The sequence below is a fragment of the Struthio camelus genome, chromosome 5, assembly GCF_040807025.1.
Source record: "Struthio camelus isolate bStrCam1 chromosome 5, bStrCam1.hap1, whole genome shotgun sequence".
Taxonomy (NCBI): domain Eukaryota; kingdom Metazoa; phylum Chordata; class Aves; order Struthioniformes; family Struthionidae; genus Struthio; species Struthio camelus.
The window spans coordinates 22,005,219-22,021,839 of NC_090946.1; the positions used below are offsets into that span (position 1 = coordinate 22,005,219).

The 16,621-nt window shown below is 42.3% G+C and overlaps 1 protein-coding gene across 2 annotated transcripts; it reads right to left on the reverse strand.

The window, feature by feature from the left end:
- Nucleotides 1-11,087: 11,087 nt before the first annotated feature.
- On the reverse strand, nt 11,088-16,418 carry LOC104150456 (calcitonin). Of its 2 annotated transcripts, XM_068944966.1 has the most exons (6): nt 16,299-16,418; nt 15,357-15,451; nt 14,918-15,049; nt 13,216-14,097; nt 11,864-12,051; nt 11,088-11,572 (listed from the first exon to the last, which is right to left on the reverse strand). In XM_068944966.1, the coding sequence occupies exons 2-4, from the start codon at nt 15,440-15,442 to the stop codon at nt 13,899-13,901; spliced, it is 417 nt and encodes a 138-aa protein (XP_068801067.1). In that variant the 5' UTR covers nt 15,443-15,451; nt 16,299-16,418; the 3' UTR covers nt 11,088-11,572; nt 11,864-12,051; nt 13,216-13,898. The 2 variants fall into 2 exon arrangements, with proteins under 2 accessions (XP_068801067.1, XP_068801066.1); XM_068944965.1 differs by having other exon boundaries at nt 11,864-14,097.
- Between the last annotated feature and the right edge of the window lie 203 nt (nt 16,419-16,621).

The following is a 16,621-nucleotide window of genomic DNA, read 5'->3' on the forward strand; positions in this document are numbered from 1 at the left end:
GGAATAATGCATAGAAAATGGCCAGTGAGTATCAAAAGTTCAGAGAAGCAGCAACTAAACATCATCCTATTTAAACTCTAGAGACAAAGATACCACAGAAAATCAAGGGCTGGTCAAAAATGACTAGCCTGTTATGCAGGAAAAATCATGAGTACATAGCTTTTTAGAATAAATGATTTTCCATTATACACCTCCTATAAATGATGATCCTTTACAAGTCAAAATTGGAGAGTAATGTCCAGAACCCAGTTATTGCAGATATGTCCAGTTCTGAGGTAGGAGGAGACCTGTGACAGCAGCAAGACATAAATATGTACAGTCTCAAGAAAACAACACTGGAACTTTTCCATCTCTCTGTCTAGCAACGCAGTCTCATGGAAAGGAGCTAACAAAGGTGGAGTGCACTGCTGCAGAAAATGCAGAAACAGCAGTCTTCTACCACATGAAGCTAATAACAGGGTATTAAATCAAAACCTGCATTTTTAGGACTGACTATCTATCAGCCTTCTGCAAATGACTATCAGAAAGAAAAATGCCATTAAACAGAGAGTCAAATATTCCAACAGGCGTTATGCTTAAACATCCAGTAGCAAGCGATATAACCTTTTGGCTTCTTGTGCCAAAGTATCATGGATTATTTTGCTAAATTTTACTCCAGGATTACTAGGCATCCTAAAAAGTTTTACTTGCCCTTTGAAAAAAAATTGTAATAAATTGTAAATGATATTTAAAAAAAAACATTGAATAGAAAGATAAGAAATGAAACATTCTGTGACATTCGATGGTAAAGCAACATCTATACCTTGTTCTTGGTGTATTTCAAGTAGTACGACAGCTCTTAGCAGTGACCACCATCAGAAGAAAGCCAGACATCTAAAATGGGATGTCAGTTGAGTTAAATTAATCTGAATATTACTATATACTTGCATTTTATATTAATACAGTGTTAAGAGGACATTATTTGAGATAGGAGACTGCACGTGCGGGGACACCAGGATTCTCAAGCTTTTTCTTACTTGTTACCATACATTCAAAACACTATCTTGACCTGTACGCTTATATTCCGTTTTGTCCACAAGACTTTGCCTCATTTAGTACACAGTATGGATGGTAATCCATGAACAGTATTTTATAACTCCTCAGACCTCCTAGACTGCATGTTTCTCACACTCTGTGGCATCACACACCATTTTCTTCCTGGACTTACTTATGGTACTCATCACTACCACATTTAAGCCCAGCACAAATCTGAATGGAGTGCATGATTCTCCCCAGCAGTGCTTCTCTGCCGTGAGTGGTTATCAGCAATCAGATCACTAAGAAGTTTTTGAAAGTTTCATTGCTTCCACTGCAGTTTGTAATGGGGTTTTGAGCATGGGAAGATGGACGAGTTTGATTTCAACTTCATTCTGTAATGAGGATTCTTTTCTTTTTCCCTCGCTGCAATGTTTCCTCCAGAGTTGTAGGCTGAATTGCCAATTCATTCATCAGCGCTATCAGCAAGCTTCAACCTGAACTCCCACCCAGCACCGTTCAAAAATATTCCTCCAAATAATTTTTATCTGTAAGGTGATTCAGTTTTATGGGCACAGCTGGCCTCCCCCTCAGAACTTTCTCCACCCCAGTTCCTCTGTCTGTGCTGGGCATCCCCCCTTAGCGTCCCTGTTCAGCACACTAACACATCACTGATTATCATTAAACCTTAATAGCAGTAGCAGTACTGTACCTCGAGATACCTACCTTTCTGAAGAGGTTGTACAGCTCCTTGACTTCCATAGGTCTGCTGGGAGAATGCTTCATGGGCTAAAATGATATATTGGTATGCAGTGGTTTTTGGAATCAGCTCTGTGTCGATGTATTCTGTGTTCCTGTATTCATCTGTGACATTTATTAGGAGGCATCATCAGGTTTGAGCCAGCAAGCCTGAAGATGTGCTTCTCTTTAAAGACAGGTTGAAGTCCATTGCTTTTCAGCAAAGCACTTCAGCTTGCATTAATTTAATGTCCGTGGCACTGGAGCATGCACTTAAACTGTTTTTTGGAATTAGGTTGACAATTTCTAGATAAGTAACGGACAGCTACCAAGCGCAGTTGTTCCAGTTCATTTATACAAGATACTCATTTTTGCAAATGCCTACCTGGGAAAACAGGTCAGGTATACAGCACAGGCAGTGCTGCGCCTGTGGTACTGCTCTCGTCTTCAGGGGTATTCACTATAATAATTGTCTCTGCATCACTCAGAACCCAATGAATAATTCAGTGGAGTTTCATTACTCCACCAGGTGTTTTGTTTACTGGAATATCATCCTTGTGGTTCAACATCTATCTGGCTTTAGGCATAAGACCTGTGGAAAATGCAGCAGTTCACAATGGCTGGAGGGGATCTTTTATTTGATGCTAGAGTCCTATAAACTAATGGTACATTTGATTTTCTGTTTAAGAGAAAGTCAACTGACCTGAGAAACGCGACATAAATGAATCAATACTTATAACTTGACTCCTTTACAGGCCAGGGCAAAGCATAGTAAACTTGGGAAGGTCTCTCACTGGATTACCTTGAATTGAAAACAAAACACACTGGAATTTGGGAGAGCCAATTTGGGGAGGCAATTCCGGGCAATTCAGGCTGATCTGTTTGTAATACACACTTAGGGTAAGCCCTGTGAACTCAACTCTCAAAATGCAAACAAAATAAGGTTTGTCCATACTGTAAAGACTCTGCCAGTATCCCCACCACACAGTTATTTACTCTAGGAGACACACAGACAGTAATATAAAACACAGCAGAATTTTCACTAGCACAGAAATACTGGTTAGGGGTAAAGAAAAGTTACCAAATATTTTGACTACAGCAGCTAGACAAATAAAAATCTGAAGTCTGTGTTTTTTCTGCCTGATAGCAGTGTGGCTATGCCCATGAACTTACCTTTCACCTTTTCGTTAAAATAATTACTAGTAGCTGTCTACTTTCAGGGTTAAGAGTAGGAGATGATGCACAATGTAAACATACTATTAAACTGTTCTGCATTAAAAACTGGAAGTATACATTAACTTCATTTAAGTTCAGTAACTCTACAAATAATTGATTTTTCTCTAGATTATCTCAAAATTAATCAAAAGTCAGAAAGATATTTCCATTTTTCAACCACTGCTCTTCAGAAAGAGAACAAAATGAGTTTGAACTTGATTGGCAATTGATGTTTTGTGCAAAAAGAAAAACAGAAAGTTCCTCTAAATGACTCACTCATACATCTTGATAACTGAGTTCCACCAGTAGACTTTCTATGTCTCCTATGCCCTCTAGCTTCTAGAAGATGTATTTACTAACTGCTCCTTTCTTAACTTGAATATATTTATATAGCTTTAATTTCTAAGCAGTAGTAAAAACTTACTAAAACAGAAATGTAAAATACCTTCCCTTCTTTTCTTCTCAGATACAATTTTTACCCGAAACTGAAACAAAGACATGAAAACATTAGTCTAGATTCTCATTTACATGAAAGGCACTTTACACTTCTGTGGCAATATAAATGGGCCTTAAAGGCACATACTACATTTACATCAGTTTAGGGTCCTCTGTGACAGCTGTAATTGAGCTTTAGCATACTTGAGAAATGCCACCCGGATTGCAGGAATGGAATATATCCATCTTGAGAGAAAAGTGGGTTGTAAGACATATGGTCTATTACTTCTTAGTCTGATTTAATTACAAAGGTCACTACAGTTAAGGAAGGTCATTAGATGGTATGCAGCAAAAGCACCCGCTTTACAAATAACAATAGTTTCTAGTCAGCATGCTGGAGGCTGCACTCTGTGAAGCCCCATCAGGTTGAATGCCTGATTGAAGAAGAGTAAAACCTGGAGAAAAAAAAAGTGTCCATAAGAATGATAAGCCTCATGGGCAGGGATGGAGTCTCTGCAGCCTGCGGGAGAAAGGTGTTTTCTTGTACGGCTCAGAAGAGCTAATGCAGCATGGCCAGCTGAGGCTGGCTGGCTGTGAGAGACAACCCAGATTATCTTTTGTCTCGGAATATCACCAAGAGCTCCTGAACTGGGGGTGCTTTTTACCTGCCAAATTACTAACATTTGCAAAAGTCTGGGCTTTACCTTAAATTCTGCGCACCGTGTCATTAGAGTGATGCCAGCTGCATCGTATGAAGGGTAGCTTCTGCAAATGTTGTGAGAAACACTCAAATAGACAGTACAACTTTTGCGGAGGGGAAACACTGGTGATTACAACGCGAAGAAGGTCTTGAGGACCCTGAGGCTATCCCTGGCTGTTTTGCGAGTGCCCTGGGCCACTTTCACTGCCTGTGTTACTGAGAGATGGGACACAAATAACCATTTTAAGTCAACAGAGTTGCAGCTATTGATGTTATTGTTACAAGGTGGTATTCCACCATCTCTGGGGAAGTCAGTGAATGATTTGAATATACCAGGATTCCTATTAAGAATGTCAATTACAAAGATGTTTCAGTTATTTAAGTACTAAATGCATGTAGTTTTAAAATACATAAATACAAAACTAGTGCTTTGTCACCCAAGGAGCAAGATGACACGTAGCTCTGCTACCATCAAGCTGGAAAAAGATTTCAATAATACAGACACTTTGCCTCTCTGAGAACCTTAGTTAAGAAAGATAAGCAAAAGGCATCCTAGCATAATGCAGACAACACTTCTGCACATTAAAGTGTATAACTTTACCAAGAATCTGCTAGAACTAAAAATGAGCAATGCTTAAAATTTACGAAAAAATCGTTGACATCACTATCAATATTTGAGAAGTGTTTCAAATCGTTTAGGATCTATCTGCTTATGTGTAGGCCTTGCATGCTTTTCTTTCAAACTCTGCAATTCCAGCATTTGACGGTAGGATCTATTTCTTTTTGCCATTTAATCTTCTGCCTCTACTACATTAAGATGACAAATTGCTATGCATTTTTATAACTAATTTAACACTTAAATAGTATCTTTAACTATAGAAGGATAAAGAAGGATTCTCCAGCCTAGGAGGAAACAATCTTTATTAACTGAGAGTAAAGACCTTGCTTGGAAAATATTTATGTGTGTGTGCAACATTGTCTTCTTAAGTCTTTCTTGGAGGACTGACATGCTAAAAAGCATTTCTAAACTATTAGGATCCTTCCATAGATAAAATCTGCATGTCCACCTGAAAGTCACTGCACTGGTACTGCCATCCCTCCCCATGATGTACTTGCTTCATCTTGCTTCAAATTATTTTGTGATAACAAGCTATTCCTACCCACTACTAAAAATAACAATGATGTTTTTTCAATTCAAAAACATGGTTATATCATGAGCTAAAAATGGAATTATAAACTATCTATGCAACTATTTTAGGAATACATGCTAATTAGCATAACTGGCTCCCTCCACAACAGGAGACAGTGAAAACCTATAACAGCCTTTCAAGCATGTCAGCAGAATAATGGGCAAATTAATATGACTCATATTGATTTGGACTTTCAAAGTGTTTGCAGAGCTACTAAGAAGCTATAGAGCCTCTAAACTGGTGCAGGATTAAAGTTCTGTCATGGAGCAGAAATGGCCTAAGAATGAGAAAACAAGAAGTAAGCAACCTTTCTGGTTTTCTAAACAGCAAAATAGTGTTACTTATGATAATGATTAATGACCTGCAACAAAGTTAAAGAGGAAGGTGGCTGACAGTGCAGCGAGTACAGGTCAATGGGACCTATAGGCTGGGGACAGACGGGGTCCATGGCGCAGGGAGAGGCGCAGAAGCAGCGCCTCCCTGCCTGCCCAGCACCCCGCTGGGAGGTGACGTCTGCAGGGGAAGGCTGGCAGCTCCTGTCTGGAGAAGCAGGAGCGATGGCTCCTCCTGTCAGGGCTGCGAGAGGACCAGGGCACCGCCTGCTTCCCGGCTCCAGGTGCCAGCCCGAAAACCACTCACCAGTTCCTTGCATCAGGGAGACCAAACCCTCCTGAACAGACTGATGAAGAGGACTCAGAGATACTAGGAGATCACCAGCAAATCTAAATACTTGACTAGTGCTGAAAGAGGTAAAACACAATGCTAAGAAATAGAAGATAATGCACTGAAAACAACAATCTGACTGTCCTCTCCACGTTCTTGCACTCTAATGTGAACTGTGGCCACTCAGGGAAACAATGAGGGTGTCTGGGAAGCAGCTCAGCAAACACTGCTGCTTGTTGCATCCAGCACTCTGTGCAATTACAAAAATTGTTCAGTGTTTAAAGCCTTCATTTCTTCCCCTCCTTCTCTGCTTCAACCCAAGGCAATTTCCTCTTTCTATAGCATAGCTGCTGGCTTCTCAAGCCTTTACATTTGCTGTCAATCTTGGCAGCAGTTACTCAAGAGCATTGCACCTATGTTTCCACCATACATTATTCTCACTGTGGGATGACTGCACTCTTTGCAATGTACTTTCTTCAGAAAAGATTGGCTTGCAAACCCTCAAAGAACAATTGGGAAATCAAATTAATTTCTTGCATCTATGAAATATACTGTAGTTCATGGATACTGAGTAGATGAATGCAATGCCAGATTGCCTCATGGGCTAATGTGACAAGATACTGTTAGGGAAAGCCATTGAAAAGAAGAAATATGACACAACAGCAGCAGTAAATAGAAAAGTGGACTAGGACAAGTGTAATCATCTTTTGAGGACAGCCAATGTGAGTAATGAAGTAATGAGTAGGATCTAAGAGTGTTTGCTCACATACTATGGAAAAAAAAAAAAGCCTGCCAGAGGTTCACATACAGATTTCTGAATGCCACGTTTGCCTTTGTGGAAGTGAAATTAATAAATTAGCTGGGATCACACCTCAACTCCAGTCAAAGGAGTAATGGGTGCAAAGCACAAAGTGTGGTAAAGCCAAGAGTAGAAATAAAAGAGAAATGTTGCAGTGATTCTTGTTACTCCGAGGGTGGTTCAGAAAACTCCTACAGAAGATATTGCGATGCTTGGCATAAATTACTTACTTTCTGAAAAAGAGTATTATATTCTTCGAACATATTCTGCAAAAGAGGAGAATTTTAAAAGGTATCAAGAGCATGCAAAGCAAAGGACAATTCTGTGCAGAGCTCAGGAAGGATGTGGTGTATTTGAGAACAGTGAAGGGACGGGAGGTGTATGCACCACGTGTTCCCCTTCCAGCAGCACCGGCAGAGCGCACCTGACTATCAGAAGGAATGAGCATGACCAGCTTGGACAGAAGTTGTCAGTGCTCAACATTGCTGCAATCAGGCTTCAAATGCCCAATCCATCTGTAGCAGGAATATTTCTTTTCAGCAATAGTTCAATACATCCATCTAGAAAGGAAAAGAGAAATACACAGATCTAAATTATCCAGAAGGGTTTAAAAACTACCCAACTTGTAGAGATGTTCAATCAGCTAATTATACATGACAATGCTGGATTGGATAACCAGTACTCAAATTTACTGCTGCCTGCTAAAAGTTGCTTTTGGCAGTGCTCAGTGTCAGAAGCAATAGCATTAGCTCTGCTCTTTTCTTACACTGCAGATGATGGAAGCTTTCAGGAAGATGAATTAAATTCCACTAGCAGAAGAGGCAAAAAGGGATCAAACTGTCTGGAGAGCACCACAGAGAAAGTCCGCTTAGGTTAATTCAGAATGATGCTCTATGAGTACCTGCCACAGTGTCCTGATCTTGATCCTGTCCACGATCTTGATCCAGTCCACGATCTTGATCCAAAACATCAGTTGGATCTAGGAGCGGAAGGAGTTTGTGCCTTAGCAAAAAGTGCACGGCTGAACAGCTCCCACCTTTCTGTTCAGACTGGTGGCAGGGACGCGGGTACCTGTGTTGGCATTAGCTGCTCTGTTAGCTCATCTTTCACGCATCCATCTCTGGTCCCTGGGGAGCCTGCGACAACCTGCACCCGTCCCTGCAGCCTGCTCCTCGGCCACCCAAGCTGAGGCGAGAAGGAGGAGTCTGCCTCGTCCCGCAAGCTCCTGCGACGAACCCTGCTCGGCCTCCACATCCATCAGCAAGGCAAAAGCCGGAGCAGGCAAGTGAATGTTTCAGAGGATAAGGATCCCTGCATGTCTGCACTGTGCTTTTTCAGTGGCCACAAGATGGTGCTTTTTAACTGCCTGTTCCTGAGAACGGGACAGCACGTAGGAAAGCGTCAGGTCTTTACTTCAGCGCAGAGCAGAGGACCGGGCTAAATTCCTAACCTTCCCTGGGCCCACGTGATGCTTGTGTTCATATTTGTACTGGAAAATAAAACCTTTACAAAATCACTTGCAAAATGAAAGCCCCAAAACTCTTCAGCGACATGGAAACTATCTTCAGATTTCTTTCTCAGAAATTTCTTACCCCTTTGCCTTCGCTCACAAAGTACGCTTCCCAAAGCATCTGACTTCACACAGCTTTAAAAATATATGTATTTGTTAAAGAAAATTCAGACTGACAACATGGAAAAAGGTTAGAAACAAAATATAGGTGGGACTGATACAACCTCTTAAACAAGAATACAAACATTTATATATGACTATTCTGTGTTATCTTGGCTGAGTAAATACTAAATAACTCGGGTTTAATGCCACTCACACGTACTGCGCTAACGTTCTGCTTTCCATCAGTTTCAGTATGCCTAGAATGGCAATGTAATTAAAACGGAAAGGTAAGTACAACGGAAACTATACTTTCCCTTATTAAATGCTAATTCCAAAAGAGATTTTCTGCTGAAGTCCAGGGTTTTTTTAAGAGCTGACAAGTCTGGGTAATATTATCTAGAATAGGACTTTGAAAAATGGAAGCAATTTCTTCCAATTTTGCACAAAGTCAGTCAAAACAATCGACAAGCTTCTGGTGGGTCTTGAGTTCCTTCTACCACATCCACTGCCTTAATGTTAAAAAATTTAAAATATTGCTGTCTACACCTCTAATTTTGTCTTCTTTGAATAATAATCTTCTATTCTCTAAAGCTCTGAACAACTGAGTTTTGTGGTGAAAGGTCTCTATCCCTTCACAGCACAGAAAAAGACAGAGGGTCCTCACTATCTTCCCCCTTTGCCCTTACTTTCATAATGCTGTGGCTGTCTATGTCCTCTCCTAGGCGTACTTTTTTGGTGCATATATTGCATTGCCTTGCTGATAGAGATCTAAATGGGAAGAGAGAGAGAAGTTACTATAGGAAAAGATCTTAAGATATGAAAGTATTTCTCACTAAGGAGAAAAAACAAAACAAAAGTACTAAAAGTTTAATCCAACCTTTCTCCAAATGGGGAAAGAACCAACGCCCAAAGTTACTAGAATCTCTGTTTTCTGCGTTGAAATGTTTTTCCGACATGGAGAGGTTATTAACAGGCAGGATAAATTCTGACAGAAGTTGTAACCACCGGAAAGCTCCTTGTCACAGGAGAACCCCCCCCCCCCCAATAGGAGCACAAGACCTACTTGACTCTTTGTCCTTGCAGGCAGGAGCTCTAGGCTGTTAGGTTTGCAATTTGGCATAGAATACTAATCTGAGGAAATGCTTGTGACTAATAGAAAAAATACATAAGTTTTTTAAACTGTAAAGAAAGCTTGATCATTTTTAGAAGGAAAGGAAACTCTGGTTGTTGTAGGAATACGTGAAGCAGCCTCAAATGTCTCTCAGCAGAGGATGGCTGTAAATGGAAACAATAAACTGTGTAGGTGTCTAGATTTTAAGGAGACAAGGGGTCCACAAGCATCTTGTTCGGCTTCTTCTTAAACATGAACCATTAAATTTCATATATTCCCCTCAGTACCTGTGCCTAGGCATTTTAACTCTGAGCAGATTAAGCTGTTGCCTGGTGTAGCTGGGAACAAGAGAGAGGGACTACCACCTGCGCCTCGAGGCTCGGCAGTGACAGGGGAGGAGAGGGAAACACGCCCACGTGATCTTGCGTGAGCCACGTTTCCTGCAGAGAAAAACTGAAAAAAAAATACTTGAAACCTAGGACAAAATACTTCCTGGCCCCAGATTTTACAGTTGGGCCTTCCACAGACAACCTGACCAGATCCTCGCACAAACACGGGGCAGTGGTTCACCTTGCTAGTACAGCATGCCCAGTTGTGGCCAATTTCAGAGAGTTCTGAGGAACGTGGGAGAAAGTGCTAGACCATATCCGGAGAACAGATATCCAAGCCAAGGTGACACCACCCCATCCGAATGGCCCTCCTTTGCGCATTGAAACTTCTTCAAAAGTGGGTTGTTTTCTACAGGGTCTGCTTTGTGCACTGACTTACCAAGGCTGAAAGGCTCCCAAAGGTGTAAAACCATAGCCACGAGCGAGCATGGTATAGAAGTATCATCACGGGATGGCCTTACTGGCTATGGCTACATCTGCTTGACCATACTTCTCTTTTTGCTATTACACCTGCAGCAAAGACAGATAGAAATATCATGAGAGCCTTCACCTCTACTTTGCACTGTGAGGTGATCTTCATCTGAACTGATGAAGCAGGTTTTAGAGTCCAGCTGTAGAACACAAACCAAATCTAAACAAATATCTGACTCAGCTCTTAAACTGAAAAAGCAGCAGCTTGGAGGAGGAAGTTGGCAACACCACTTAGAAAGCCATGGATTTGTTCCAGCTACCCTCTTCTCCACTCACTCTAATTATTTATCCCTGATCCCTAAATAGAATCTGTCTCAGGGAAAAGAAAAACGGACAGTGTGGTAGCTCCTTTTTCCTTTACAAGTCACTTTTTCAAATTTAGGCACACACACACAAAAACCCCACACTACAACACGTTAGGCTCTTTCACCTGGACTACATCCTATATTAAACCATTTTGTCTTAACCTACCTATAATGCAGTTTGTCTCCCTAGTTAGTTACTGAATGGAACTGCAGCTTCTTTTTATTCTTCTAGCAGAAGGTCTCTTATTGGTATCTTTTTGATTGACAGCTTTGAGTATTGCTTTATAAAAATAATAGGCAGCTATCTACTCTGAACATTTGACTCAAAACATACAGTTTATACGGCTCTAGCAGACCTACAGGCCATCTGAAATGGAATGAGACGGGGTTAGTGCCAAGTGTTTCAGTAAGAGCATTCAAATGAAAAATCAGTTTCTCGACCCAAGTGTATCTAAAATACTTTTTTTTAATTTTTGCGTAAATTCACAAATGATACAATAGTGAAGGGTTTTGTTTGTTTTTTTTCCCCCAACATACTTTACAATCAGGTTAGTTAAGTGTTTTACATCAAGGCACAACACACCATATTATACACATGCCTTGCCAGGCAGCAGTTTAGTATAATCCCCAAGTTTTGGCAGTAGTGCCAGGATAAATAGCATGGATCACATATATGCTAGAAGATAAATAAATAATAGATGCTGTCACATTTTATTTGAAATAGAATTGCATATAAAAAGAATATACAATAATTTAACTTGAATAACTAGAATCTCTTATACTACACATAACAGAAGAGTTTCCATTTGTATTAAACAAAACATTTTCAATATTAGGATGCAAAATTAATCTTCTTTTTGGCTTTCTTGATTTATGGAGAAGAGTTGCTTTTGTTAGAAATGAAAGCTGGATTTTCAGGTTCATGACAATCTGAAAGAAACAAATCCAGAGTTACAGATATGTTGATAATAATTTTATCAGTAATACTCATTCAGTATTTTCTGTTGTGTTAACACCCTGTGAAGCTAGTTATCTAAGCATTACACCTATGAAAGCTCTTTTTCCACAGCTTAAATAAGCTAAATTATATTTTTAGCAGTTTACTCTGCAATTACTGGTCCAGTTCTTAGGAGATGACTACCATAGGCCTGTTACTCATCCAGCACAGCTAAAATTCTACTAACTCCAAAGGTTACAGATTGCTTATTGCAGCGTATTTACCATCTTCGTGTTAGCATTCAGCTGTTTATATTTGAACACCTCTTCTTCGCCTGCCAAAGGCCTTGGACCCCACATTGGTGGGCACAAAGTTGTTCTTGCCGACTCCTCCCGACCGGCTCAGGAAGTCTGCCAGGCGATGGGTTACGCAGGTTGCTGTGTTGCACGCCCTCTTCTGTGCTGTCACACTGCTTTTCAAAGTGAAAACAAAGAGTTAATTCCCAAGTATCTACTCTGAATGCAATAAAACTTCAGTAAGGGATGTTATGCTCAGAAAGATTTTTCTGTAAGAGAGCCAGGCAGGCTTACCGTGCAACAGGCCTTTCGAGCTTCAGCCTGCTCAGCTTACAAGCTCTGAAAGATTCCCCCCACCCTTTTCCTCCCTAACTGTCACACTGAGTTTAGGGAAGGTGGCTGAGCCCTCCCTTCCTTGGGCAATCAGACTGAAGACTTTAAAAATCAAACTAGACCTTCAGCGACACCTGAGCTGTATGCTGCCACCAGCGAGTAGCTGTGGCTCACAGAGGTGCTGAGGAGGTCCAGGGCTGAGGCTTTTAGCCAGTCCCCATTTCCTCCACGGTTTAGATCTGTGCTTTGTTTGCCCTGCTGCTGAAGGGCAGCAGTAACAGTTGGTCTCGTCTTCTCAGTTCAGGACCTAAGTCCCATAACAGCCCCTCCCACCCCAAAAAAACAATGTGAAATCCTAGCGTCACTGAAGGCTATGGGAATTTTGTCAGCGACTTTTGCAGGGCTGTACCTGCATGCCCGCTGCTCATTTGCTCTCTTCGACACACTTTTCAGAGCTGAACCGCACAAACATACTGCTTCCGTGTAGCTAATGGTTGTATTCAAAAACCTCTTTTCTGGAGAGACACCCTGGTTGAGTCCAGCACTTTAACATGCGAGTTCTGTGCCTACAGCCAGACTATAATTATTTTGTCAGACAGGGGACTTCATAGCATACATGTTCATACTATCCCTGCTTGAAGGGATTTTCTACTAATGATTCTTAGAGGAGGGGGAGAGAAAAGGGATTATGTTTAAATACACATTATAGAACTGAGCTCATTAACAATAACATATCACAGCCATTTTTGGAACAGGCCTCTGATTACAGGAGAGATGCTGCAAAAGAATAACTGTAAAGTAGTAATAATCTGTGAGGAACAGCCAGTGAAAGTGTCTTTTCTAAATACAAGCTAACATATAACACAAGTACCACAAGATAAATCTATTTTTTCCTCCCAATGTACAGTTCATCCATGTGGTATTTGAAAGATATTCAAATTCTAAATACTAGTGTAAGATCTATCATAAAATGAGAAGAAAAAATGAAAAGAGTATTAAATTCTTACCTGGAGGTGTTCAGTACTCAGTTTTAAACAGGATTACATTTCAAGTTTGTTTGAACAACTCTATGAGCCTCTCCCGATTCCTTTGCTTCTCAAAAGCCTTGCTAGCAGGATTGTGTGCATGCCCGATTACATCAATGCATATGAATGTGTGTATTTATATAATTCCAATTTTAAGTTCTTTGTACTTTATTACCTTATTCAACTATTCCAGAATTACTGGTATTGTACTACCTCTCTTAAGGCTAGAGAACTTTACAGGTTGTCTTAAGGCTCTAGAAATCTCATGTTCTAAAACAAGTAATTAAAACAAACAGATCTAATCCTTATAGAAAAATAGGTTTATTGAGTAAATGCATGGGCAGGCATGAAAGAAAAGTCTGCTTGTACATTTAGTAGCCAGAAATGAAGAGCCTCATTTAGGTTTTTTGTGTTTTTTTGGTTTTTTTTTTTTTAAGTGAACGTCTAAGAAAATCATTTGAAATCTCAAGGCTGTGCTGTTCATTCTTATTTATTTTTTCCCCTAGCCTGATATGCGTGTTATGGTCTCTGTCTTCCTAATATTAGGTCCACCTCAAACATTCTCTGTCGAAAACAGAATCAAAAGAACATAGCAAAGTTAGCAATCAAAGTTAGATCCACATGCATCAAGTTAAAAAAAGGGAGAAGGGCAGAATTAAGCATGTCTAGTTGTCTCCCAGGGGCTCCCCATAGTTTGCATAGCGTTCATGGTCCGGGTCACTCAGCGCACTCCGCTTCTTGCCAGGAGTTCCAGCCCCGACGTCAGTGCGAGGGTAAGTTTGCAATTTGTGCAATTCTTGAGACAGTTTGCCCAGCACACAAGTACTCAGACTGGCACAGCGTTTGGAAATAGGTCTATCCAGGCTGCAGGGGGAAAGAAAACATGCCCAAAAGAAGAGTAGTCTCAAACATGCATGTTCATGCATTCCTTCCCTAGACAAATAACTACAGTTAGAGACAGACAAACAAAAAATTGAAAGAAAACAACCCCTCCACATCACATTCCATGCAAGGAAGGTCCATACAAAAGCACTCAGAAGGAATACACTATTCTTCAATGAATCCAGTAAAACTTCAGTTGAAAAAGCAGGTTGATTAGCCTTTTGGATGCTGGTAGTTAGGGGACAGGGATTTTTACTTTCAATATACTCAGCATGCTGTTCAGTCTCTCATTCATCATCACCATGCTTCGCAGTACGAGTCCTGTTAGAGTCACGCAATCGCTCCGGCATGCCTTTGCCCTACGGGGAGAGGGGTACTGCATGCCTTGGGAGGAGTACCTCGCTCCTGCTGGTGGCTCTCCATGCCCAACAGCAGCATGCACTTGCACGACAGAGAATCCAAGAGTGACTGAACGGCCCCTAGCACTCCCACTAGGGAAACATACCTTTCGCTGCCATATTTTAAACAACCCCCTCATTCGAGTTCAAATCGCCCTCCATTTTCAGTTGGGAGAGACAGCTAGAAGCAGGTTAACTAGGTGGAAGCCTTTCTCCTGATAGGAACAGGAATGAGAGGATGTCTCTGCAGCATCATCCTTTTCCAAGTCAGTGAACGGAGTTAGCCGTAACCCCAGAGAAGGGGAAGTCTTAGCCTGCAGAGGGTCGGCTCAGGTGGCTCTTGCTAGAGATTAGACGTGTAGCTCCCCTCACCCTCCTCCCAGCCCCAGGACCGCAGTCCTTACCTATTCCCCTCAGAGGCTTGCTCCAGCTCTTCTGCTGTCATCTGTATGAACTCTTTCACCAGTGCATTTAATAATCTCCGAGCTTCATAGTCACTTAGCATCACTCGATCTGTTACGGACTCTAAGCCAGGTCTAGGCAGAGACAAGCAAAACAGGGTAAATATAACCAGGACTGCTACAGAGAACTGGACGTGAGAGGCGTTGTGTCATGCCTACTGTTGACAGTATCTTTCACAGGTGTGAATATAACACAGTGCATGAGCATGACATGCAAGTGTTCTATATATGTCATAAAAAACCAGCATCACAAGTAATATTAAAAGAACTCAGCTTTCTCATTTATAATAGTTCATTTTCTTAAATCTCTACAGATTATTAAATATTTTTCATGCCATTCAGATAAAGCGCTCAGCAACAGGACCAGCTCTTTGCTTCTTACCTGACCGGGGCTGCCTGGAAGCTGTCCATCTGGCACACAACCAAGGCATAGACAGCAAGGAAAGATGAAATCTTCAGCATAACCATGATTCCTCTCTACGATAAGGAAGTGCATCAAGCAATTACCATTTTTCAGCTCTCAATCCTATAAGATCTGCTAGAGGTCATCTTTTCTGACACACAAGTAGCACAAATGCTAATAGCCTTTTCTCATATTACCTTTTAGTTTCTTTTGATTCCTGCTGTTTTACTTTGATTTTCCTCAGAATAACTGAGAACTGTTACAGGTGATGAAAAGGCAGCTTTTCAGAGCTGCCGTTCTGTAACGCTTATTCAACTTAGCGCAGACTTACCCTCAGACTCACGTAAAACACATTGCTCTGACTACGCGTGCAGCATCACATTCAGCGCGTCAAACGAGCAGGCACGCTTACAGGGAAGAAGCCACACGAGAAAGCAGCGTTCAAGTATTTTGTAAGAATTAAATGCCATTGTTCGCACTCTACCTGAGGCTGCTTGCTTCCTGGTGCCATTAGCATACTAATACCCCATCCCAAATGGTAAAACATTACAGTGAAGTTCAGAAGTGTCCCTACTCGAGGCCAGAAGGAGGAGACGTTCAGAAAATGCATTCACGAGAACGAAAACAGTTTTCAGAGGTCACCACTGAAGAACCCTGCTCTGGTGGGCGCCCCCTTCCCCGGGCGCTCGGGTCCCCGCTGCAAGGCTCCCGCCTCGGGGGAGGACAAGGGGCCGGCGACTAACTTCCCTCACCCCTCTCCACCTCCCTTTGCTTTCAGGGCCTCCCCGCGCACGCGGCAGATGGGTGCGGCGCCCCGGGGAGCAGAAGGGAGCCCAGCGCGGAGCGGCCCCGCCGCAGCGCTGCAAGACCCGCTGCGCTGAAGCCCCTGGGCTGGAGAGAGGTGAGGAGCGCGGTGCTTACCGGGGTGCGGTGCGGTGCGGTGCGGTGCGGTGCGGTGCGGTGCGGTGCGGTGCGGTGCGGTGCGGTGCGCGCCGCCGAGCCGCGGTGCCGCGCGCTGCCCGCCGGCTCCCCTTTATACCTGCCGCCGGGGCAGCGCGCGTGGGCGCCCGCGCGGCCCTCGCCAGCCAATGGGGAGCTCCGCCGCCCGCCGGGAACCCACCCGCCATTGGGCCCCGAACCCCAGCTCCGCGGTTACGTCATCGCCCATCCCGTGAGCGTCCCATTCACAAAATCCGGCAGTGACTCGGCCAGGCAGGGCGGCCCATTTGCATTGAGGTCACTGC